General features: G+C 51.5%; 1 protein-coding gene across 3 annotated transcripts in view; it reads left to right on the top strand.

Annotated features, from left to right (window-relative positions):
- Positions 1 to 18,282, top strand: part of LOC128689331 (DNA polymerase alpha subunit B) — an 81,916-nt gene that overhangs the window by 15,287 nt on the left and 48,347 nt on the right. For all 3 annotated transcript variants that reach the window (XR_011392127.1, XM_070086064.1, XM_070086063.1), the window contains exon 3: positions 16,248 to 16,314. Coding sequence is in view for 2 of the 3 variants with exons in the window: in XM_070086064.1 (XP_069942165.1) it covers positions 16,248 to 16,314 (67 nt within the window). In the remaining variant the exon portion in view is untranslated. The remainder of the gene's footprint in view (positions 1 to 16,247; positions 16,315 to 18,282) is intronic.

Below are 18,282 nucleotides of genomic sequence, written 5' to 3'. Positions count from 1 at the left end.
AAGGGTTTGGGGCTAACCCTGAGAAGCCTATGCCAGTTGTGGAATCCATTGTGCCTACTTCAAAGATTAAGGAAATGTGTGCACAGTGGGTTGAACTGCAAACCTTTATAGATGAAAATCACCCTGACACAGCTGTTGCAAGCCGTGCTGGTGACTATTTCAATGACAATGTTGTGGCCCATTTTAGACAAATCGTAAAGGAACGGGAGGTACAGAGCTCTATGGACAGATTTGTTGTGCGACAGAGGTCCAGTGACTCTCAAGCTGGTCCTAGTGGCATTAAAAGAAGAAGGGAAGTAACCCCGGAAAAGGACTTGCTACCTCAAGTCGTAATGGAAGGGGATTCCCCTTCTAAACAGTAAGAAGATAATGCTCTCCCCTCCTCCCATCCCATCAATCATCACCAGATCTTCAATAAAAGTAAGTGTCATTTAATTGTGCATGCCTTTTTCAGTTTGTGTGTATTAAAATTAACATTTCATGTGGTAAAAAAAAATTTTTTTCATACTTTTGGGCGTCTTGCACGGATTAATTTGATTTCCATTATTTCTTATGGGGAAAATTCATTCGCATAACGATTATTTCGCATAACGATGAGCCCTCTTGCACGGATTAAAATCGTTAACCGGGGGTCCACTGTAGGTGGTAAGTTACTAAATGCTGTAAAGAGCTTTTATGAGGATAGTGTGGCTCAGGTTAGAGTGTGTAGAAGAGAGGGAGAATACTTCCTGGTAAAAGTAGGTCTTAGACAGGGATGTGTAATGTCACCATGGTTGTTTAATATATTTATAGATGGGGTTGTAAAAGAAGTAAATGCTAGGGTGTTCGGGAGAGGGGTGGGATTAAATTATGGGGAATCAAATTCAAAATGGGAATTGACAGTTACTTTTTGCTGATGATACTGTGCTTATGGGAGATTCTAAAGAAAAATTGCAAAGGTTAGTGGATGAGTTTGAGAATGTGTGTAAAGGTAGAAAGTTGAAAGTGAACATAGAAAAGAGTAAGGTGATGAGGGTATCAAATGATTTAGATAAAGAAAAATTGGATATCAAATTGGGGAGGAGTAGTATGGAAGAAGTGAATGTTTTCAGATACTTGGGAGTTGACGTGTCGGCGGATGGATTTATGAAGGATGAGGTTAATCATAGAATTGATGAGGGAAAAAAGGTGAGTGGTGCGTTGAGGTATATGTGGAGTCAGAAAACGTTATCTATGGAGGCAAAGAAGGGAATGTATGAAAGTATAGTAGTACCAACACTCTTATATGGATGTGAAGCTTGGGTGGTAAATGCAGCAGCGATGAGACGGTTGGAGGCAGTGGAGATGTCCTGTCTAAGGGCAATGTGTGGTGTAAATATTATGCAGAAAATTCGGAGTGTGGAAATTAGGAGAAGGTGTGGAGTTAATAAAAGCATTAGTCAGAGGGCAGAAGAGGGGTTGTTGAGGTGGTTTGGTCATTTAGAGAGAATGGATCAAAGTAGAATGACATGGAAAGCATATAAATCTATAGGGGAAGGAAAGAGGGGTAGGGGTCGTCCTCGAAAGGGTTGGAAAGAGGGGGTCAAGGAGGTTTTGTGGGTGAGGGGCTTGGACTTCCAGCAAGCGTGCATGAGCGTGTTAGATAGGAGTGAATGGAGACGAATGATACTTGGGACCTGACGATCTGTTGGAGTGTGAGCAGGGTAATATTTAGTGAAGGGATTCAGGGAAACCGGTTATTTTCATATAGTCGGACTTGAGTCCTGGAAATGGGAAGTACAATGCCTGCACTTTAAAGGAGGGGTTTGGGATATTGGCAGTTTGGAGGGATATGTTGTGTATCTCTATACGTATATGCTTCTAAACTGTTATATTCTGAGCACCTCTGCAAAAGCAGTGATAATGTGTGAGTGTGGTGAAAGTGTTGAATGATGATGAAAGTATTTTCTTTTTGGGGATTTTCTTTCTTTTTTTGGGGTCACCCTGCCTCGGTGGGAGACGACCGACTTGTTGAAAAAAAAAAAAATTTATTTATATATATATATATATATATATTATTTATATATATATTTATATATATATTTATATATATATATAGGAAGTGAGGAAGAGCCAGTTGTGAGTGTGGGGGAAGTTCGTGAGGCAGTAGGTAAAATGAAAGGGGGTAAGGCAGCTGGGATTGATGGGATAAAGATAGAAATGTTAAAAGCAGGTGGGGATATAGTTTTGGAGTGGTTGGTGCAATTATTTAATAAATGTATGGAAGAGGGTAAGGTACCTAGGGATTGGCAGAGAGCATACATAGTTCCTTTGTATAAAGGCAAAGGGGATAAAAGAGATTGCAAAAATTGTAGGGGGATAAGTCTGTTGAGTATACCTGGCAAAGTGTATGGTAGAGTTATTATTGAAAGAATTAAGAGTAAGACTGAGAATAGGATAGCAGATGAACAAGGAGGCTTTAGGAAAGGTAGGGGGTGTGTGGACCAGGTGTTTACAGTGAAACATATAAGTGAACAGTATTTAGATAAGGCTAAAGAGGTCTTTGTGGCATTTATGGATTTGGAAAAGGCGTATGACAGGGTGGATAGGGGGGCAATGTGGCAGATGTTGCAGGTGTATGGTGTAGGAGGTAGGTTACTGAAAGCAGTGAAGAGTTTTTACGAGGATAGTGAGGCTCAAGTTAGAGTATGTAGGAAAGAGGGAAATTATTTCCCAGTAAAAGTAGGCCTTAGACAAGGATGTGTGATGTCACCGTGGTTGTTTAATATATTTATAGATGGGGTTGTAAGAGAAGTAAATGCAAGGGTCTTGGCAAGAGGCGTGGAGTTAAAAGATAAAGAATCACACATAAAGTGGGAGTTGTCACAGTTGCTCTTTGCTGATGACACTGTGCTCTTGGGAGATCTGAAGAGAAGTTGCAGAGATTGGTGGATGAATTTGGTAGGGTGTGCAAAAGAAGAAAATTGAAAGTGAATACAGGAAAGAGTAAGGTTATGAGGATAACAAAAAGATTAGGTGATGAAAGATTGGATATCAGATTGGAGGGAGAGAGTGAGTATGGAGGAGGTGAATGTATTCAGATATTTGGGAGTGGACGTGTCAGCAGATGGGTCTATGAAAGATGATGTGAATCATAGAATTGATGAGGGGAAAAGGGTGAGTGGTGCACTTAGGAGTCTGTGGAGACAAAGAACTTTGTCCTTGGAGGCAAAGAGGGGAATGTATGAGAGTATAGTTTTACCAACGCTCTTATATGGGTGTGAAGCATGGGTGATGAATGTTGCAGCGAGAAGGCTGGAGGCAGTGGAGATGTCATGTCTGAGAGCAATGTGTGGTGTGAATATAATGCAGAGAATTCGTAGTTTGGAAGTTAGGAGGAGGTGCGGGATTACCAAAACTGTTGTCCAGAGGGCTGAGGAAGGGTTGTTGAGGTGGTTCGGACATGTGGAGAGAATGGAGCGAAACAGAATAACTTCAAGAGTGTATCAGTCTGTAGTGGAAGGAAGGCGGGGTAGGGGTCGGCCTAGGAAAGGTTGGAGGGAGGGGGTAAAGGAGGTTTTGTGTGCGAGGGGCTTGGACTTCCAGCAGGCATGCGTGAGCGTGTTTGATAGGAGTGAATGGAGACAAATGGTTTTTAATACTTGACGTGCTGTTGGAGTGTGAGCAAAGTAACATTTATGAAGGGGTTCAGGGAAACCGGCAGGCCGGACTTGAGTCCTGGAGATGGGAAATGCAGTGCCTGCACTCTGAAGGAGGGGTGTTAATGTTGCAGTTTAAAAACTGTAGTGTAAAGCACCCTTCTGGCAAGACAGTGATGGAGTGAATGATGGTGAAAGTTTCTCTTTTTCGGGCCACCTTGCCTTGGTGGAAATCGGCCAGTGTGATAATAAATAAATAAATATATATATATTTTTTTTTTTTTTTTCCAAAAAAATTTCAACCCTGAGAACAAGTTTAGGAGAGGGCCTCTCATCCCTGAAAGGGTTAACCCTTTGAGGGTTTTCGTCGTACTAGTACGTCTTACGCGTAGGGGTTTTTGACGTACTAGTACTCATAAATTCTAGCGGCCTCAAATCTAGTGGGAGAAAGCTGGTAGGCCTTCATATGAAAGAATGGGTCTATGTGGTCAGTGTGCACAGTCTAAAAATAATCCTGCAGCACACAGTGCATAATGAGAAAAAAAAAACTTTGACCATTTTTTTTTTAATAAATCAGCGACTTTGCAGTGTATTTTCGTATGGTATTTATTGTTGTATTCTAGTTTTCTTGGTCTCATTTTATAGAATGGAAGACATATTACAGAAATTGAGATGATTTTGACTGGTTTTACAAAGAAAGGTGCCTTGAAATTGAGCTCAAAGTAGCAGAAATGTTCGATTTTTACCAAACTTCAAAAGTAAACAAATCGTGCCAAGCGTGCAATACACGTCAACTGGTGGGTCTAATATTCTTTCACAAGTGTACCAATAATATTTATACCATTTTTTACACTAATGCAGTAGTCTGCATAACAGTAAATCTTATATTTTTTGTGAAAATAAAAATTCAAAGTGGAAAGCAAAAGAATATAAGAGGGGCCTTGAGACGTGACTAATGACTAGAGGAAATGTCATTTTAGTGCCAGGAATGTCTTTCTTGTTTATTCTGGACCCTATTCGGAAATTGGCATCTTTTGAAATTTGTGTGAAATTGGCAAAATTGCTAAATTCTGACCACTGTACTGGATAGTTGAATTCATAAATGAGTGGTTTCTTGCACCCATTCGATAGAAAAAATGGAGTTCTAGCGAAATATTTATGTTTTTTGTCGACTAGTACAGTGAAATTGGCCGAAAATGGGGCTCAAAGTGGGCAAAATCGCCGATGCGTAAACATCGCCGAGACCGCTAACTTTGCGAGAGCATAATTCCGTAAGTTTTCTATCAAATTTCAAACTTTTGGTGTCTTTATGATCGGGAAAAGATTCTCTATCTTTTCATAAGAGAAAATAATTTTTTTTTTTTTTAAATTTGGCCGACCCTGAGAACGAGTTTCGGAGAGGGCCTGTCGACCCTCAAAGGGTTAAAACTCCACATTCTCTTAAAATTCATTCCCTTGCTCTACCACTCTGTGAAGAAGTTTCCTAATGTCACTTTAACTCCACTTTTTTGTTTTTTCTCTCTACAACTGGCCTTTTGTTATCCCTGAAGGTTTATTTTGTATGAGATGGCTAGTATTTTTACTACTGTAGATATATTTCTGTGGACTGTATCTGAATTGTCTTCACTGCAACACTGCTAGCAAAGTTGCATCTGAGAATCATCTTGATTTAACTTACACTCCATTATTGTGGTTTTTTACTACAGTGGCAGATGTATTAGACGTATACCTCCAATGATATACTGTATAGCTTAAGTTTTTTCTATGAGGGACTAAATGATGCCCAGCCTAGATTTGTTTTGACGTGCTACAATGGCAGATGATGGGAAATGAGATCACTGATTTATGCATACACAGTACAGGAGGGCCCTTATTATACAGTGGCTTAGGTTCCATGCTACTACCATAAAACAAAAATGTCATAAAGTGAATTGCCCCTTTTCTCACTATTAAATGCATATAAATGCCTGATAACATATTTACATAATCATATAGTATTAAGTGAGTAATAAAGCTAAGCCTAAAAAACAATGTAAAATGCATATGCAGTACACTCGTTACCTTAAAATAATTTCGACCTTAGCTTATAGTGAGTGGTGAGTACTAGTATGTATTTATTGTAGAAAGTCTGAAGAGATTGCACATCTTCATCCTTTGACTCGAACAGATTTCATTCTTTTTGACGTAAGCAATAAGGTTATCACGACTTCTCTTTTTATCGGTGGGAGACGACCAACTTGTTGAAAAAAAAAAAAAATCTTTAAAATGCCTGAAACTTTGGAAAGTTTCCAGATGGGATCAAGAGATGCAACCTGCTTGTCTCCCCCCCCCCACACACACACATATCCATACCTCTATCTTCTATTAGTTAATGACCTAGACAGCTCAGCAGTGGCCCCTTCTACAGCATTGGGTAATGCTACTACCCATGCCCCAGAGAGATGTACCCCATCCCTTGCATAAATATCATGTTTGCCATAGAAATTGTCTGTCTAGCCAGCAGTTTACACTAGTTTTTCTAGCTATCCAAACGTTTTTCCTATACAGTAGGCTTCCTCAGTTGAATACAGAGGAGACAGCAGAAACAGTGATGTAATCAGCCTATCTTTACATCTCAACTGCTGCTGTTGTCTCCTGCATTTGACTGAAAATGAATTAGACACTGAAGAAGCCTACTGTGTAGTTGGAACATTTTGATAAAGCTACCAAATCACTGCACGTCTTGCTCATCTAGTCAGTACAAGTTGACCATCACTAATCTGGCATCATCGGGACCTGTAGGGTGCTGGATTATTGATTTTGCCAGATTACAGAGTGGTTAGGTTTAAATACACTTAACCCAACGGCGATATTTATACATCGGCAATTTTGCCCGCTCATACCATTGTTCCAGTTGACCAAACTCGGCTGTTTCACTAGTATTTCTTTTCTGTCGATTGACTACAAGAAACCACCTGTTTACTTATTTCAACTACCCAAAAAAGTGGTTAGAAATTGGTAATTTGGCCAATTTCACCCATGCCAATTTCAAAATAAAGTCCAGAATAAACTCTGTAGACATTCCTGGCATGAAAATAACATTTTCTCTGTTCATTAGTCACATCTCCGGGCCCCTCTTATATTATGCTTGCTTTATATTTTGAATTTTTATTCACACAAAAATAGAAGATTTATTGTTATGCAGACAATTGCATTAGTATTGTATAATTGTATAAATAATGTCAACCTATTCATGACAGTGTATTAGACTGTCCAGTTGGACACCGATGGTGACATCATTTCTTTACTCTTGAACATCGACAAAAGTCAAACATTTCTGCTACTTTGAGCTCAGTTTCAAGGTACTTTCCGTCCTGAAACTAACCAAAATCATCTACCTGGAGTCTACCTAGAGGTTATTCCAGGGATCAACGCCCCCGCGGTCCGGTCCACGACCAGGCCTCCCGGTAGATCAGGGCCTGATCAACCAGGCTGTTACTGCTGGCCGCACGCAGTCCAACGTGCAAATCACAGCCCGGCTGATCCGACACTGACTTTAGGTATCTGTCCAGCTCTCAATGAAGGCAGCCAGGGGTTTATTGGTAATTCCCCTTATGCTTGGTGGGAGGCTGTTGAACAGTCTTCGGCCCCAGACACTTATGGAGTTTTCTCTTAGTGTACCAATGGCGCCCCTACTTTTAATTGGGGGTATTTTGCATCGCCTGCCTAGTCTTTTACTTTCGGTGGGAGTGATTTCTGTGTGCAGATTCGGGACCATTCCTTCCAGGATTTTCCAAGTGTAGATTATGATATACAGTGGACCCTCGGCTAATGAACGCATCGCATAACGTTAAATCCAATCCGCCTAACGAAGCGTTTGAGCGTAAAAGTTTTGGCCTGCCTAATGATAAAAAACTCGCCCAACGTGATTCGTCCTGAACCTGTCCGTCCAGCCTGAGCGCCTCAGCTGCCCTGCTGTCATGTTTACAAGCCAGGGTGGCCGGTTTCATGCATACATTCGATACATTTTGTATTATTCCATTGTTTATAGTGCTTGTAACTGCTAAATAAGCCACCATGGGCCCAAAGAAAGCTTCTAGTGCCAACCCTGTGGTAAAAAGGGTGAGAAATACTATCGTACTAGGGTCAGCTGCTGCTGCACCACCACCAGCTGTACTACTCGAAGATGTGGAGAGATTGTTGTTGGTGTGGCTTAACGAGAAACAATTACCGAGAAACAGTTAACCCCCAGAGGGTTAGCCACACAGGATAACCCAAGAAAGTCGGCGAATCATCGAGGACTGTCTAACTTATTTCCATTGGGGTCCTTAATCTTCTCCCCCAGGATGCGACCCACACCAGTCGACTAACATAAAAGTGGAAACTTTTGAAGGATTGTGAACTCCTCATTTTATGCTTTTATGTATCCTTGGTAAAGCCCATCAGATCACACCAATTGACTCCACCCTGATAATCCCACTGCCCCATTGTGAAGACTACCAGTATTATGACAGTTACATTATGAAGACTACCAGTATTATGACAGTTACATTATGAAGACTACCAGTATTGTGACAGTTACATTATGAAGACTACCAGTATTACGACAGTTACATTACGAGGACTACCAGTATTATGACAGTTACATTGTGAAGACTACCAGTATTATGACAGTTACATTATGAAGACTACCAGTATTGTGACAGTTACATTATGAAGACTACCAGTATTGTGACAGTTACATTATGAAGACTACCAGTATTGTGACAGTTACATTATGAAGACTAACAGTATTACGAGTTACATTGTGACAAAACATGCTTTTCTATCGAACATTTGTGTATTGTAGATGACCGTTGCATTCCTGACATAGCCTGTGTCCGCCACACGTGTGTGTGTCCGCCACACGTGTGTGTGTCCGCCACCTGTGTGTGTGTGTCCGCCACCCGTGTGTGTCCGCCACCCGTGTATGTGTCCACCTGTGTGTGTGTGTGTCCGCCACCCGAGTGTATGTGTCTGCCACCCGAGTGTGTGTGTGTCCACCACCCTTGTGTGTGTGCGCACGCACCACCCGTATGTATGTGTGCCACCCATGTGTGTGTCCGCCACTCTTGTGTGTCTGCCACCCGTGTGTGTGTCCGACACGTGTGTGTGTGTCCTCCACCCATGTGTGTGTCCGCCACTCTTGTGTGTCTGCCACCCGTGTGTGTGTCCTCCGCCCGTGTGTGTCTGCCAATCGTGTGTGTCCGCCACCCGTGTGTGCGTGTCCACCCGTGTGTGTGTCCGCCACCCGTGTGTGTGTCCTCCACCCGAGTGTGTGTGTGTGTGTGTGTGTCCGCCACCCGAGTGTGTGTGTGTGTCCGCCACCCGAGTGTGTGTCCGCCACCCGTGTGTGTGTGTGTCCGCCACCCATGTGTGTGTGTCCGCCACCTGTGTGTGTGTCCGCCACCTGTGTGTGTGTCCGCCACCTGTGTGTGTGTCCGCCACCTGTGTGTGTGTCCGCCACCCGTGTGTGTCTGCCACCCGTGTGTGTCCGCCACCCGTGTGTGTCCGCCACCCGTGTGTGTGTCCGCCACCCGAGTATGTGTGTGTGTCCTCCACCCGAGTGTGTGTGTGTGTGTGTGTGTGTCCGCCACCCGAGTGTGTGTGTGTGTCCGCCACCCGAGTGTGTGTGTGTGTCCGCCACCCGAGTGTGTGTGTGTGTCCGCCACCCGAGTGTGTGTGTGTGTCCGCCACCCGAGTGTGTGTGTCCGCCACCCGAGTGTGTGTGTGTCCGCCACCCGAGTGTGTGTGTGTGTGTCCACCACCCGAGTGTGTGTGTGTCCACCACCCGAGTGTGTGTGTGTGTGTCCACCACCCGAGTGTGTGTGTGTGTCCGCCACCCGAGTGTGTGTGTGTGTCCGCCACCCGAGTGTGTGTGTGTGTCCGCCACCCGTGTGTGTGTCCGCCACCCGTGTGTGTGTCCGCCACCCGTGTGTGTGTCCGCCACCCGTGTGTGTGTCCGCCACCCGTGTGTGTGTCCGCCACCCGTGTGTGTGTCCGCCACCCGTGTGTGTGTCCGCCACCCGTGTGTGTGTCCGCCACCCGTGTGTGTGTCCGCCACCCGTGTGTGTCTCCGCCACCCGTGTGTGTCTCCGCCAACCGTGTGTGTGTGTCCGCCACTGGTGTGTGTGTGTTCGCCACCCAAGTGTGTGTGTGTCTGCCACCCATGTGTGTGTGCGCGTGCCACCCGTGTGTGTGTGTGTCTGCCACCCTTGTGCGCGTGTGTCCGCCACCCTTGTGCGCGTGTGTCCGCCACCCTTGTGCGCGTGTGTCCGCCACCCTTGTGCGCGTGTGTCCGCCACCCTTGTGCGCGTGTCCGCCACCCGCGTGTGCGCGTGTCCGCCACCCGCGTGTGCGCGTGTCCGCCACCCGCGTGTGCGCGTGTCCGCCACCCGCGTGTGCGTGTCCGCCACCCGCGTGTGCGTGTCCGCCACCCGCGTGTGCGTGTCCGCCACCCGCGTGTGCGTGTCCGCCACCCGCGTGTGCGTGTCCGCCACCCGCGTGTGCGTGTCCGCCACCCGCGTGTGCGTGTCCGCCACCCGCGTGTGCGTGTCCGCCACCCGTGTGTTTGTGTCCGCCACCCATTTGTCCACCCGTGTGTGTCCGCCACCCGTGTGTGTGTGTCCGCCACCCGTGTGTGTGTGTCCGCCACCCATGTGTGTGTCCGCCACCCGCGTGTGTGTCTGCCACCTGTGTGTGTGTGCGCGCCACCCGTATGTGTCTGCCACCCGTGTGTATGCCACCCGTGTGTGTGTCTGCCACCCATGTGTGTGTGTCTGCCACCCGTGTGTGTGTCTGCCACCCGTGTGTGTGTCTGCCACCCGTGTGTGTGTCTGCCACCCGTGTGTGTGTCTGCCACCCGTGTGTGTGTCCGCCACTCGTGTGTGTCCGCCACCCGTTTGTGTGTCCGCCACCCGTGTGTGTGTCCTCCGCCCGTGTGTGTCTGCCACTTGTGTGTGTCCGCCACCCGTGTGTGTGTCCACCACCCGTGTGTGTGTGTGTCTGCCACCCGTGTGTGTGTCCGCCACCCGTGTGTGTGTCCGCCACCCGTGTGTGTGTCCGCCACCCGTGTGTGTGTCCGCCACCCGTGTGTGTGTCCGCCACCCGTGTGTGTGTCCGCCACCCGTGTGTGTGTCCGCCACCCGTGTGTGTGTGTCCGCCACCCGAGTGTGTGTGTCCGCCACCCGAGTGTGTGTGTGTCCGCCACCCGAGTGTGTGTGTGTCCGCCACCCGAGTGTGTGTGTGTGTGTGTGTGTGTCCGCCACCCGAGTGTGTGTGTGTGTGTGTGTGTCCGCCACACGTGTGTGTGTGTCCGCCACACGTGTGTGTGTGTCCGCCACACGTGTGTGTGTGTCCGCCACACGTGTGTGTGTGTCCGCCACACGTGTGTGTGTGTCCGCCACACGTGTGTGTGTGTCCGCCACACGTGTGTGTGTCCGCCACACGTGTGTGTGTCCGCCACCCGTGTGTGTCTGCCACCCGTGTGTGTCCACCACCCGTGTGTGTCCGCCACCCGTGTGTGTGTCCGCCACCCGAGTATGTGTGCGTGTCCTCCACCCGAGTGTGTGTGTGTGTGTGTGTCCGCCACCCGAGTGTGTGTGTGTGTCCGCCACCCGAGTGTGTGTGTGTGTCCGCCACCCGAGTGTGTGTGTGTGTCCGCCACCCGAGTGTGTGTGTGTGTCCGCCACCCGAGTGTGTGTGTCCGCCACCCGAGTGTGTGTGTGTCCGCCACCCGAGTGTGTGTGTGTGTGTCCACCACCCGAGTGTGTGTGTGTCCACCACCCGAGTGTGTGTGTGTCCACCACCCGAGTGTGTGTGTGTGTGTCCACCACCCGAGTGTGTGTGTGTGTCCGCCACCCGAGTGTGTGTGTGTGTCCGCCACCCGTGTGTGTGTCCGCCACCCGTGTGTGTGTCCGCCACCCGTGTGTGTGTCCGCCACCCGTGTGTGTGTCCGCCACCCGTGTGTGTGTCCGCCACCCGTGTGTGTGTCCGCCACCCGTGTGTGTGTCCGCCACCCGTGTGTGTGTCCGCCACCCGTGTGTGTGTCCGCCACCCGTGTGTGTGTCCGCCACCCGTGTGTGTGTCCGCCACCCGTGTGTGTCTCCGCCAACCGTGTGTGTGTGTCCGCCACCCGTGTGTGTCTCCGCCAACCGTGTGTGTGTGTCCGCCACCGGTGTGTGTGTGTCCGCCACCCAAGTGTGTGTGTGTCTGCCACCCATGTGTGTGTGCGCGTGCCACCCGTGTGTGTGTGTGTCTGCCACCCTTGTGCGCGTGTGTCCGCCACCCTTGTGCGCGTGTGTCCGCCACCCTTGTGCGCGTGTGTCCGCCACCCTTGTGCGCGTGTGTCCGCCACCCTTGTGCGCGTGTCCGCCACCCGCGTGTGCGCGTGTCCGCCACCCGCGTGTGCGCGTGTCCGCCACCCGCGTGTGCGCGTGTCCGCCACACGCGTGTGCGCGTGTCCGCCACCCGCGTGTGCGCGTGTCCGCCACCCGCGTGTGCGTGTCTGCCACCCGCGTGTGCGTGTCCGCCACCCGTGTGTGTGTCCGCCACCCGCGTGTGTGTCCGCCACCCGTGTGTTTGTGTCCGCCACCCATTTGTCCACCCGTGTGTGTCCGCCACCCGTGTGTGTGTGTCCGCCACCCGTGTGTGTGTCCGCCACCTGCGTGTGTGTCTGCCACCTGTGTGTGTGTGCGCGCCACCCGTATGTGTCTGCCACCCGTGTGTATGCCACCCGTGTGTGTGTCTGCCACCCATGTGTGTGTGTCTGCCACCCGTGTGTGTGTCTGCCACCCGTGTGTGTGTCTGCCACCCGTGTGTGTGTCTGCCACCCGTGTGTGTGTCTGCCACCCGTGTGTGTGTCCGCCACTCGTGTGTGTCCACCACCCGTTTGTGTGTCCGCCACCCGTGTGTGTGTCCTCCGCCCGTGTGTGTCTGCCACTTGTGTGTGTCCGCCACCCGTGTGTGTGTCCACCACCCGTGTGTGTGTGTGTCTGCCACCCGTGTGTGTGTCCGCCACCCGTGTGTGTGTCCGCCACCTGTGTGTGTGTCCGCCACCCGTGTGTGTGTCCGCCACCCGTGTGTGTGTCTGCCACCCGTGTGTGTGTCCGCCACCCGTGTGTGTGTCCGCCACCCGTGTGTGTGTGTCCGCCACCCGTGTGTGTGTCCGCCACCCGAGTGTGTGTGTGTGTGTGTGTGTCCGCCACCCGAGTGTGTGTGTGTGTCCGCCACCCGAGTGTGTGTGTGTGTGTGTCCGCCACCCGAGTGTGTGTGTGTGTGTGTCCGCCACCCGAGTGTGTGTGTGTGTCCGCCACCCGAGTGTGTGTGTGTGTGTGTGTCCGCCACCCGAGTGTGTGTGTGTGTCCGCCACCCGAGTGTGTGTGTGTGTCCGCCACCCGAGTGTGTGTGTGTGTGTGTGTCCGCCACCCGAGTGTGTGTGTGTGTCCGCCACCCGAGTGTGTGTACCACCCGTGTGTGTGTCCGCCACCCGTGTGTGTGTGTGTGTGTCCACCACCCGTGTGTGTGTGTCTGCCACCCGTGTGTGTGTGTGTCCGCCACCCGTGTGTGTGTCCCTGCCGCCCATTGTGTGTGTGTGCGCGAGCGCGCCACCCGTGTGTGTGTGTCCGCCACTCGTGTGTGTGTGTGTCCGCCAATCGTGTGTGTGTGTGTGTCCCCCGCCCGTATGTGTGTGTGTCCCCCGCCCATTTGTGTGTGTCCGCCACCCGTTTGTGTGTCCGCCACCCGTGTGTGTATGTCCGCCACCCGTGTGTGTGTGTCCGCTACCTGTGTGTATGTCCGCCACCCGTGTGTGTGTGTTTGCCACCCGTGTGTGTGTGTCCGCCACCTGTGTGTGTGTGTGTGTCCGCCACCTGTGTGTGTGTGTGTCCGCCACCCGTGTGTGTGTGTCCGCCACCCGTGTGTGTGTGTGTCCGCCACCCGTGTGTGTGTGTGTGTGTGTACTCACCTATTTGTGGTTGCAGGGGTCGAGTCACAGCTCCTGGCCCCGTGTGTGTGTGTCCGCCACCCGAGTGTGTGTCCGCCACCCGTGTGTGTCCATGTCGGCCACCCGAGTGTGTGTCCGTGTCTGCCACCCATGTGTGTGTCCGCCACCCGTGTGTGCGCCCGCCACCCGTGTGTGTGTGTGTCCGCCACCCGTGGGTGTGTCTGCCACCCATGTGTGTGTGTCTGCCACCCGTGTGTGTGTCCGCCACCCGTGTGTGTGTGTCCGCCACCCGTGTGTGTGTCCGCCACCCGTGTGTGTGTGTGTGTCCGCCACCCGTGTGTGTGTGTGTGTCTGCCTCCCGTGTGTGTGTGTGTCTGCCTCCCGTGTGTGTGTGTCCGCCACCCGTGTGTGTGTCCGTCACCCGTGTGTGTCCACCACCCGTGGGTATGTGTCCCCTGCTTATGTGTGTGTGTGTGTGTGTACCCGTTTACCTGGAGTTTACCTGGAGAGGGTTTTGGGGGTCAACGCCCCCGCGGCCCAGTCTGAGACCAGGCCTCATGGTGGATTAAGGTCTGATCAACCAGGCTGTTACTGCTGGCTGCACGCAAGCTGACTAACGAACCACAGCCCTGTTGGTCAGGTACTGACTTTAGGTTCCTGTCCAGTGCCGTGGGTGTGTGTCCACCACCTGTGTGCCTGTCCATCACCCGTGCGTGTGTACTTCATCCGTGTGTGTGTCCACCCGTGTGCGTGTCCGCCAGCCGTGCATGTGTCCACTCTTCCCGCCCGTCTCAGCCCTTGCGTGTCCACCCTTCCCATCTTAACCTGTGGCCATCACCCTTCTGTACCCCTTCACCTATGTCCTCCCTTCCCATACCTGTGTCCGCCCACCCTTTCCATTCCTTTCCATCCATCCGTCCACCCTTTCCGTCCCCCTCCATCCATCCGCCCACCCTTACCCCCATCTGCCGGTGTGTATGTCCGATACCCCTCTACCTGGTGGGGGAGGATTGAATCGGTGTTGGAGTATTCAGGGTGGAGGGTCAGTATTGGGGTATTCAGGGTGGAGGGGCGGTGTTGGGGTAATCAGGGTGGAGGGGGAGTGTTGGGGTATTCAGGGTGGAGGGGCAGTGTTGGGGTAATCAGGGTGGAGGGGCAGTGTTGGGGTAATCAGGGTGGAGGGGCAGTGTTGGGGTAATCAGGGTGGAGGGGCAGTGTTGGGTAATCAGGGTGGAGGGGCTGTGTTGGGGTAATCAGGGTGGAGGGGCAGTGTTGGGGTAATCAGGGTGGAGGGGCAGTGTTGGGGTAATCAGGGTGGAGGGGCAGTGTTGGGGTAATCAGGGTGGAGGGGCAGTGTTGGGGTAATCAGGGTGGAGGGGCAGTGTTGGGGTAATCAGGGTGGAGGGGCAGTGTTGGGGTAATCAGGGTGGAGGGGCAGTGTTGGGGAAATCAGGGTGGAGGGGCAGTGTTGGGGTAATCAGGGTGGAGGGACGGTTTTGGGGTATTCAGGGTGGAGGGGCGGTGTTGGGGTATTCAGGGTGGAAGGGGGGTGTCCTGGGGCGGTGCGTGCGTGGTCCCGCCGACGTTGGTAGGTGAGGGGGGGAGAAGCGGTCTCAAACTGGCGTAGCCTCCCCCTCCCCTCTTACCCACCTGCTTCTTCACCTGCAGTCCAGGTGTGGAGGTGGAGTAGGGGTGATGGGTGAGGGAGGCAGTGACGGCAGGTGTGGGGTGAGGGAGGCGGTGACGGCAGGTGTGGGGTGAGGGAGGCGGTGACGGCAGGTATGGGGTGAGGGAGGCGGTGATGGCAGGTGTGGGGTGAGGGAGGCGGTGATGGCAGGTGTGGGGTGAGGGAGGCGGTGACGGCAGGTGTGGGGTGAGGGAGGCGGTGACGGCAGGTATGGGGGGAGGGAGGCGGTGATGGCAGGTGTGGCGTGAGGGAGGCGGTGACGGCAGGTATGGGGTGAAGGATTTGGTGACGGCAGGTGTGGCGTGAGGGAGGCGGTGACGGCAGGTATGGGGTGAGGGATTTGGTGACGGCAGGTGTGGCGTGAGGGAGGCGGTGACTGCAGGTGTGGCGTGAGGGAGGCGGTGACGGCAGGGGTGGTGTGAGGGAGGCGGTGATTGCAGGGGTGGCGTGAGGGAGGCGATGACGGCAGGGGTGGCGTGAGGGAGGCGGGGGCGGCAGGGATTTACGTTAGGGATGTGGGGACGGCAGTGATGGGGTGGAGGCGGGGAACAGGGATGACGGGAGGTTGGGTGGGAGGGCGGGGGTGCGCGTGGCGTCTTCACGACGGCGTGGAGGATTTCCTGGGGAGGGTTGGATGGAGAGTGTGGGAGTGTGGGGGGAAGGAAGCCACGCCGGCCGTAGCTGCCGCAGTCCTGCCGCAGCAGTCACCAGACCACCACCACCGCCACCGCCTGCCTCACCCCCTCCCCTCACCCTCCGCCTACTACCTCACCCATGCTACTCCTGCCACCGCCCCCCCCATTCTCAGGAATACCGGGCATGTCCGCCTCTAGCACTGTGGCCAAGCTAGCCCTCGCTCTCACTCTTTGTAAAGTGTTGTGTGGCCTACACGTGGCCAGGCCAGTGTGTGTGTGTGTGTGTGTGTGTGGGATCACTATCTTCAGTGTTCAAGTTTCCAGGATGATCCTTAACCAGCGCCCAGACCAGACAATAACCTCGACGATGAGGAGGACTTGTTGGCGACCTACGGCAGCACCAGGACTCCGCAGGTGAGTACTAAATGAACAACTCTTCGTTAAGGTAGTGATGCGCCCTCCTTCCTTGCTAGATCTCGCAGGTTATTGAACCTGTACCGCTCTAGCCTCACTCCTTCCCTGGCACCTTTCACGCAGGCGACGAGACGTTACACAGTCTTTAAACAGTTTTGTGACCTTTATATCTGATAAAGCCCACAACATGGTCAAAACATCACCAATAAAGGATCACAGTATAGTGCATTTGTCTCCTGTCAGTATTTTATACCATTTCTCTCCACAAACCTCACACGCTACTCTCCGTTCCTACTGTCCTTTATACTACTGAAATCGTATATATTTGACTATTCAGTGATGGGTGTGGTGATGTGCACACAGCACTATAGGCGGCGAGTGAATGTGACGCCACCTGCACTACACAACCGGTCAGCAGAACCATAACTATATTTAACAAGTGATTACTGATGTTTGGTGCTGGAAGCCTATTCTTCTGAAAGACGAAAAAGGGAAGGCACATCGTCGAGGGTGCGAAGTAATTAACAGTTTAAGAACCTTGTTTCGTGCTTGTGGTACTCCATTTGTGCCACCACCGTTGCCTTGGACACGATCACACCACTGATGTATTTGGGAATGGTGAGTGATAGATGTAGGGAGGCTTGGATACTTACTTGCTCCCAGTTGAAGTCCCCGGCGCTTGGCAGACGCACGCCTGGTCTGGCCTCACGGCAACCTGTCTGACACGCCTCTCACCACACTAACCTATACCTGTGTGTACGTGTAAGTACGTACTACACTATGGAAATTGGAAGAAGGGAAAGACAAGAAACTGAGTATAGACAGGAGGGGGAGGGGAAGAGGCTGCAAACGTCACTGGAGGAGAGAGATTTAGGCGAGTGTAGGGGCTCCTGATCCAAGGAATTGGACTTGGCCTCCCCTTTCTTGGATTGAACCTGATTGCCTCCCTCCTTTCAATGAGCTCTTGGTCAAAGGAATTGAACCTGTCTTTCCCTTCCCTGCATTAAATCGGACTGCTTCCTATTACCGCGGGCGCTGTATGACCCCTACCAGTTAGTGCTCTTCCACAAATAATGGTTGCCTCTTATTCCCCCGGCACTACATGACCCCTACGGGTTTAACACATCCTTGACAAACTTCAAAAAACTCATTTATTCTATGAATAATTTACACTCGAGAAGTTTGACCTAGAGATTTATCCTAACTCTCGTACCAGATAAACAGCCAACAAAATGACCGTCACGAAATTGGGGAAAATTCTAAATACGTTTTTTTCTTTTTTCAAAAGAATTGGCCTTACACTCAGACAGGGCTCACACATAGCGATGGACAAGAAACTACCAAATTCTGAAAGAATAGTATGTATCAGGGTTGAGCAACCCAGTTGACGCCATGAAAGATGAAGCCTTCACTGTTCCCATCCCACAAATTTTATGTTAAACTAACAGCAATCCTCCAAACTTGTAAAAAGAGAACGTGCCCAGTATTTATAGTGATGCCGAGTACTGTTAGGATCAGCTCGATGCTATTTGCAGGAGCTTAGATCAGGTGGAATTCCAGAGTGGAAGGTAAGAGGTGGGGGGGGGAGTAGTGGAGTGGGGTGGTAATGGTCATAATGTTGGTGAGTATAGTGTAGGCTATAATGTTGGGGTGGAGTATAGTGAAGTGGTATTGAGAGATGACGGCACGCACCAACACCCACACTCCCGGACATCCACACCCCCTCACACACACACATGCTCCCCGATACCCACATTTACTGTGGGAGTGTGGAGCGCAGCGGCTGGGCTGGCCACGCCACCACCCCCAGGCTGCATGGTGCTGGTGGCCCACAAGATGGAGGGACCACTTGGGCTCCAGGGAAGAGGGGGGCATGGAGGTGATTAGGGAGGCAGGTAGGCAAGTAGAGGACGATGGGGAGGGGTGGTATGGAAGGGAAGGAGACAGGTAGAGGGCAAGTGAGAGGGG

Source organism: Cherax quadricarinatus, chromosome 18 (genome assembly GCF_038502225.1).
Source record: "Cherax quadricarinatus isolate ZL_2023a chromosome 18, ASM3850222v1, whole genome shotgun sequence".
NCBI classification, from domain to species: Eukaryota; Metazoa; Arthropoda; class Malacostraca; order Decapoda; family Parastacidae; genus Cherax; species Cherax quadricarinatus.
Note: the sequence above shows the minus strand (reverse complement) of the source record. Positions and strands in the feature narration are given on the sequence as shown.